At 31.0% G+C, this 6,717-nt stretch overlaps 1 protein-coding gene and 1 non-coding gene across 4 annotated transcripts in view; both read left to right on the top strand.

The window, feature by feature from the left end:
• The first annotated feature begins 3,583 nt into the window (after positions 1–3,583).
• Positions 3,584–3,655, top strand: Trnah-gug. Its single transcript has one exon. It is a non-coding gene; the product is annotated as a tRNA-His (tRNA).
• A 2,355-nt stretch (positions 3,656–6,010) lies between these two features.
• LOC117179460 (protein crumbs) overlaps positions 6,011–6,717 on the top strand; it is a 68,089-nt gene continuing 67,382 nt past the window's right edge. For all 3 annotated transcript variants that reach the window (XM_033371293.1, XM_033371294.1, XM_033371292.1), the window contains exon 1: positions 6,011–6,258. In XM_033371293.1, the coding sequence (XP_033227184.1) occupies positions 6,234–6,258 (25 nt within the window). In that variant the 5' untranslated portion in view covers positions 6,011–6,233. The remainder of the gene's footprint in view (positions 6,259–6,717) is intronic.

Raw genomic sequence — 6,717 nt, 5'->3', positions numbered from 1 at the left:
TTACTTTAAACATTTTTCCCCCTAAAACTTGAAAAGTTACAATTTGTTGTTAATCAATAAACTAGTAAATGAATCTTAAGAGTAATATTTTTTATAGAAGACAGTGCGAAATTAGTTATACAATTAATAGTTCAATTGCCCTTCTTCATAAGAAGAGTGGAGAAAATTCTAGTTTCTCTTATACTATGTCATTTATTATGCTGTATTTTCTTACTTCAGAATTTAACCTTAATTTTTTTTAACAAGAATCATTCTGTCAACAATTTTTTTTAATTATGTTATGGATAGTTGTTTATTCCAGACCGATTTCGTTGAGATAAGATAATACTGATTAATAAGCGATTGATTTTCTCGATCTTTTCTATGAAAAAGAGCAAGAATTATTAATTGTTTAAATAACTGCAAAATGCCTTTCACATCAAATATTATTATATGCAAACTTTCCACTATTTGGTGGAAAAAAATGTTACAAATAGAGATTGTTTAAAAAATGTCAAAATATGTTAAAAAAAATATATTGCTTTTGACATTGATCAACTATATCAACTGATTAATTATTTTATAATTAATTATACTGAAAAATAGTAACTTTTGACGATTTATTGGGAATAAAATATTGTTTACACAAATAATAATCGTTCAAACAATTTAAAAATAGTTTTAAATTACTTAGAAACCTGTCACTTATCGAATAAATATAGTTTATGTTACAAAAAATCTCAAAAAATACCATCTTTAGTATAAATTTGACGTAAGACCATATGTTAACTCAAAAATCCCGGGGCGCGGGTTAATGTTGAGTGATTACAAAAAAAAGGAATTTCTTTTTCCGTAAAAAGAATGGATGGAGATCGATCACAAAAATTCGAAATTCGGATTTTTTCACCACTCTATAATATAAAAAGTGGATGTGGCATGGCCTAATACTGTACTTTATCGCAATGAATCATATGTTTATGTGAAATTTCCGGAATACAGATAATTATGTTTGTGTGATTTTTCCAACTTGTAAATCGATACTGTTGACTGAATTAATTTTAAGTCGCGCAGTTAATCTACACTGATGTCACTGCATTATTTACCGTAATAATATGTTGTTTTAAAGGCATTAAGACATTACGTGTCTTACCGATTTGTCGAAAAAAATGTATGACCAATTTATGATGTTATGATCATTTGAATTTCAAGAATTGAATACGCAGATTATCAAAAAATGGTCCAAATTTGTATTTAAAATGTGATCTTTTTAAATATAATATATAGGTATGTGACTTTTTCTTTCCGACTCTATTATAATTTCTTGTTCAATTTTTTAATTCTTTAAAAATTTAAGTAGTTCAATAGTGACAAAAAGGGCCTTTTTTCTAAAATTATTCAGTCAATTTATTCAAAATTCTGCAGTTTTAGACTTTGGAATTTTTTATAATTTCGTCCTAATGTAAGAAGTGTATTTCATGATAGTATGCTCTGTGCCCGTGCCTTGGGTAGAAGAGAGAATATTTTTTTGCCTGAAATACTAAAACTCACATTTTTTCCTGAATTACACAAGGTAAAAAAAAGTCAAATAAAATGGTTTCTGTAAAAAAGTTATAGAAAAAAGTCTCCTGACATCCTTTAAGATTTTTTTTTCAACAATACAATTTTATGGTGACATAAAAAAGTAAAGAATAAATAATCGATAGCTTCAATTTTTTCTATCACAAAGTAGAATTGCATTGTTACAAAAAAAATTTGCCAGGATCGTATACGCATTTTCACAAAAATTTCGAAAAGAAATAATTTTTCTTACTTTTTTCATATCTTCTGTCGTTTTGGCAAAAATGTAAAATTTTTTTTCCAACAACAAAAAATCTCTCTTCTCACGAAGGCTTGGACACAGGATAGAAAGGCTTTCCATTAGGATTGAACGAGAAAAAACGGTGAAATTTTGAATCAATTTGCTTAGAACATTTCTAGAAACACCCCCGCCAGTGCCGGATTTAAGGAAAAGGGCCCAGTGGGCAGAAGCTTCGAGGGAGCCCTTTGGGTTAAGTGTTTCAATATCAGGGACCCCTGAGAGTACATTTGACAAAGTCAGTGGTCCCAGTGGGCCCATGCGCATTTTAATTTTCTAACGGATTTCGAATGAGTAAGAGAAACTATCAGAATCAGAAAGAAAACGATAAATACATTTATTAAATTAAACAATATTACATTATTAACAAAAATTTGTTCCATTTTTTGATCATCTGCTTCTCAATTTAAAAGATTCAAACGCTCATAACTTGGTTCAGGGAAGAGCACCAGTTCTTGCCACCCCCCTTCCCCCAAATTTGTAGCGCCCTTTTCCAAGTTCTTAGACAATACATATTTTTTAGCATCTTTTGCCGCAATTGATTTAATTCTATTATCATTTTTACATATAATGCATGTATCAATTATACATTGCAATCAAATATTTATTCAAAATTAAATAAATTACTTCGGTTTTCGGCATGGCAATGAATGGATTAAGGTGCCAAGAATTGTGGCTCGTACCCTATGTTCCTGTTTTGACCCACTCTACTGTAAAAAAAATTTTTAAATAATATTTTCAAATCTTGCAAGTATAGCTCATAAGAAACACTTAAGTTAGAAACCAAAGCTTCTATGTAAGTAACGACAAGCACATTTTTTTAGTACAATACTACTGTATTTTTATTTTATAGACCTTTTTCGAAGATTTGATTAATTATGCAGAAATGTTGTTTAAGATATTTTAAAGTTATTTAATTAAATTTTTTCAATCAATACATTCTAAATTAGTTTATCTTGACGCACAATTAGTTAAATTTCACTAACATAAGTATAATATTGGTAAAGCAAGAAAGTCAGCTATCATTTAACTAATTCAGATTTAGAACAATTTAATTTTTTATTTATAGTATCGTTTATTTTGATAACGTGGGCGGCTATTTTTTATATTCTCTAAAAAAAATTCGCAATCTTCACTTTGGGGTCATCTTTAAGATAAATTTCCATTTATAATTTTGTTAACGTGAAATCCTACATATAAATAAAATTTACGAAATGTGCTGATAACTTAAGTTATGAATTTCATCAATTTAAAAAAATGCCTTTTCTGAATTCAGGCATTCTTTAAATTTTTATATTTGTTTCAAAAGTTTAAAAATTATCGGTGGGTAGAACAGCATGAGGTGAAGTGAACGTTTGCACCGGATGCGCTGCCTTAATCTGCGCATGCTTGAACTGAGTTGATCTCACTGGCTCTAGTTCGCGTCCGTATTTGAAATTCAAATACAGGCGCGCACTGAAGCCAATGACCGTTGCTACGATCCAAACATGCGTAAATCAAGATGGCCTCAGGCGCGCCCTCTATATTCTTCGCGGATAACTAAATTAACGTTGTATCGACTTTTATATGAAGATGCCTATATATAAGCTTAATGAACTTCTTTATAAACTTATGTATGATAAATTAATTCCATACTTTGATTTAAAATAGCTGCTTTCATTATTTATATTTTATTTTTTTGAGTTTTTGAATGTATCGACCTGTTGGTTACTATAATTTTTCGGGACAAGAATATCAAGTCCTCTAATAGCCGTGATCGTCTAGTGGTTAGGACCCTACGTTGTGGCCGTAGTAACCCAGGTTCGAATCCTGGTCACGGCAATGTTTAAAGCATTGTCACGGTAGAGGTTTTTTTTTCCTTTTAAACGTTAAACTTTTAATTACTTTATCAAATACCGTCCATTAGGGTATTTATGGATCAAAATTCTCAAATTTTTTAATTCGCAACTTCGTTCAAAATCAGAAAATATACTTAATTTTCTTTGTGCCGTGTACAATTGTTCTTAAGAGTCTTCTGAACATATCCTGCAAATGTAATTTTAAATAAAAAATTCTCCCACGAAGATATTTAACGGGTTCCCGCAATTTCACGGTCAGTTTTGCCCATAAAACCACCCTTATAATATACAAAACCGAAAATATTAATAATTTCGAATTTGATTTTCAAAAATTATCAAGTGAAAATCGCCAAAACGGTTTCTGAAAAAAAGATTGGATTTTGAATGACGTCCTTGGGTTCAATTAGAATTTTAATTTTCGCCCGATATCGTTCATTTGAGCGCGATGGATAAACGTGCGTGGCACCTTTAGTCAAGAGTGTTTCCAAAATTTTGTTTCTCAAGAGAGTACTATGTTTGAGCAGTATATAATTTTTTGGATGATATTATTATCAAAAAATGCCATTTCATTCAAATAGATTCCTTATTTGTACCTGCAGGTCGATAATAAACCTTACTCAATTTATGAGGCCGATTTATTGTAAATAGTTTAATTTTGAGTTCTCAAAATTGGACATTGGCATGTTGAGAAATCAAAATTTTAGATTGCGCGAAGTATTCTCTGAATAGGCACATGCTAAAATAATCATTTTCAACACTAAATTTCTCCTGAATTATTACTGCTAAACTTCTGAAAGCTTTATAAACAATCTTAACTTTTTGTTTGAGCTGTATAAACTTGATCGTTCTCAAAATTTACCTGAAAATATCATTCTTTTTTAGTCATTGAAATCCCCAAACCCTGCATTAAATGAAAAGTACTAGATCCTGAATTATCAGTGCTTTGCAAAAATCGCTATAGTATTAAATGTGTTGGTAATATATATGATAATATGCCTGGAAACTTTCAATTTTCAATAAAACGTTAAAGATAAAATTTTTGTTGACATAGCGTTAGCAATTTTACTATATACATATATTAGCTTAATATTTTGAATTAATTATGTGAAGAAAACTGATATCTATCGGATCCAATTTTTACTGAAAAACAATAGTTTAACAATCAATGTTCCATAAAGTGTACTGAATGTAGAATCGATCGATTTAAATATAGGTAACGCGCGTAAGAAAAACTGTTTTAAAAAATTATTCTCCGCAGTTGAAAATGTTTCATTTTCAATTTTTTTACATTTTTGAGAGTATCTAGACTCTAGAGTTTTCTCAATTTTTTCCAGATTATAGAATAGTATTCTACACGAGATAATTGTATTTTAATATCATCCTGTAACTAACTTTTATTTTTTGCGTCCATGAAAACATAAACAAAATTTCTACTGTTTTCCGTGTTTTCAGTTTTGATCGGGATTATTCTTTATTCTTTTGTGAGTTCATTTTTAACCAATGGAAGCCCTTAGGATACAAAAAAATTGTTTTTGGTGTTTTCATGGGGAAAAAAATAAAAGTTAATTACAGGGATATATTAAAACATTATTATCTCATGCAGAATAGTGCATTCTAAAAAATATCTGGTTAAATTAACCAAAATTCTGGTTAAATTAACCAGAAATTCTGATTAAAACAATCCGAATTCCGATTACTTTAACCAGAAAAAATAGTAAAGGTATATTTAACCAGAATTCTGGTCGATTTAACCAGGCATTTTTTTAAGTGTATCCTAAAATCTGGCTAAAATTAAGAAGACTATTTACTACACGCCCCCATAAATGTTTGAAAATTTGAAATTCAAAGAAACTTTAAACATCTGCAGATAATAATTTTAAAATATATTTTATATTCGCTTGCGTTACCCAGATTTGCACGACTTTTAGGCATGGTTATTGTCTGCGATTTCTGAAACCATTTTTTTCGACCCGCCCTTTTGGCCATAGCCCTAATAGAAAACTAAAATTTTAAATCATCAAAGTGTTTCATTTGTTAAGTTTATTTAATCTTTTTGTTCAAAGTAACTATTCAAATTTTATATCAAAGTTTGAAGTGCAGCATGTCGGATATCTTCATAATTTTTAGTGACTCGTTAGTCAGGAATTCGCTCGAACTGCCCGCTAACACCGGTGAATACGCACCTGGCCAGTGCCGGTGCCGGTGGAAAATAAATAAGAAGGGGGCACAATCACTACACAAGTAGCAACCAGTCAGATGGAGGGGGGTCAGGAACCGCGTTCTCCTCGTTCTCCTGGTTCTCCAGCGCTGCTGCCAGCAGCCAGTTCGGTGTGTTTGTACCAAGAGTGCGGGTGGATGAGCGTGGCGAACGCAAAGGTAAACCGAAAGAAACGGGTGTCAAAAAGACTGGTGTTTTGTGTGTTTTAAACGTTTTAACGGGTACACAGTGCCACGTAATCATGTGCCGCGAGTGAGTGGGTGTCAAAATTTGAGGAAGTGACTTCTTCCCTTTTTAATTATATCAGTTTTTTCGGATTTCCAGCAAAAGTCCGGCCGGAGAAATGCGGACGCTCTACGTTGTCACAGGTGAGCACTAACCTCTACCTCTTCTTCCCCTCCCCTTCTTTCTTCTCTTCTGTCAACTCGTGCGTTCTCCATCCTATACTATACCTCTACCTGTACCTAACTCCACTATGTGAAGAGAGATATATATATTATTTAAAATAAAAATCGCGAAATATTAAATGAGTATAGTTTCTGAATTAGCTGAAATACAGTACTTTGCGTCAGCTGATTTCCAGAATTGGGCGAAATATCCCGGGAAAAGGGTGCCAATATTTTATGTTTATTTTGTAGTGGTTATTTGATTTTTTAGAAACTATAATAAATTATAAATTGCATGATGAGAGTATGTTTACTGTTTTAATATTTTGCAATTCTCATCTGATGTCAGTTTTAAAGAAATTTGTTTTCTAAACAAAGGCTGTGTTTTAAGTTTAAACAATCTTTTGATTCTTCGTATAACGTTTCCTTTGTTTTTCAATA

The sequence above is a fragment of the Belonocnema kinseyi genome, chromosome 9 (assembly GCF_010883055.1).
Source record: "Belonocnema kinseyi isolate 2016_QV_RU_SX_M_011 chromosome 9, B_treatae_v1, whole genome shotgun sequence".
Taxonomy (NCBI): domain Eukaryota; kingdom Metazoa; phylum Arthropoda; class Insecta; order Hymenoptera; family Cynipidae; genus Belonocnema; species Belonocnema kinseyi.
The sequence above is the reverse complement of the archived record's forward strand: the minus strand, read 5'-3'. Positions and strand labels throughout refer to the sequence as shown.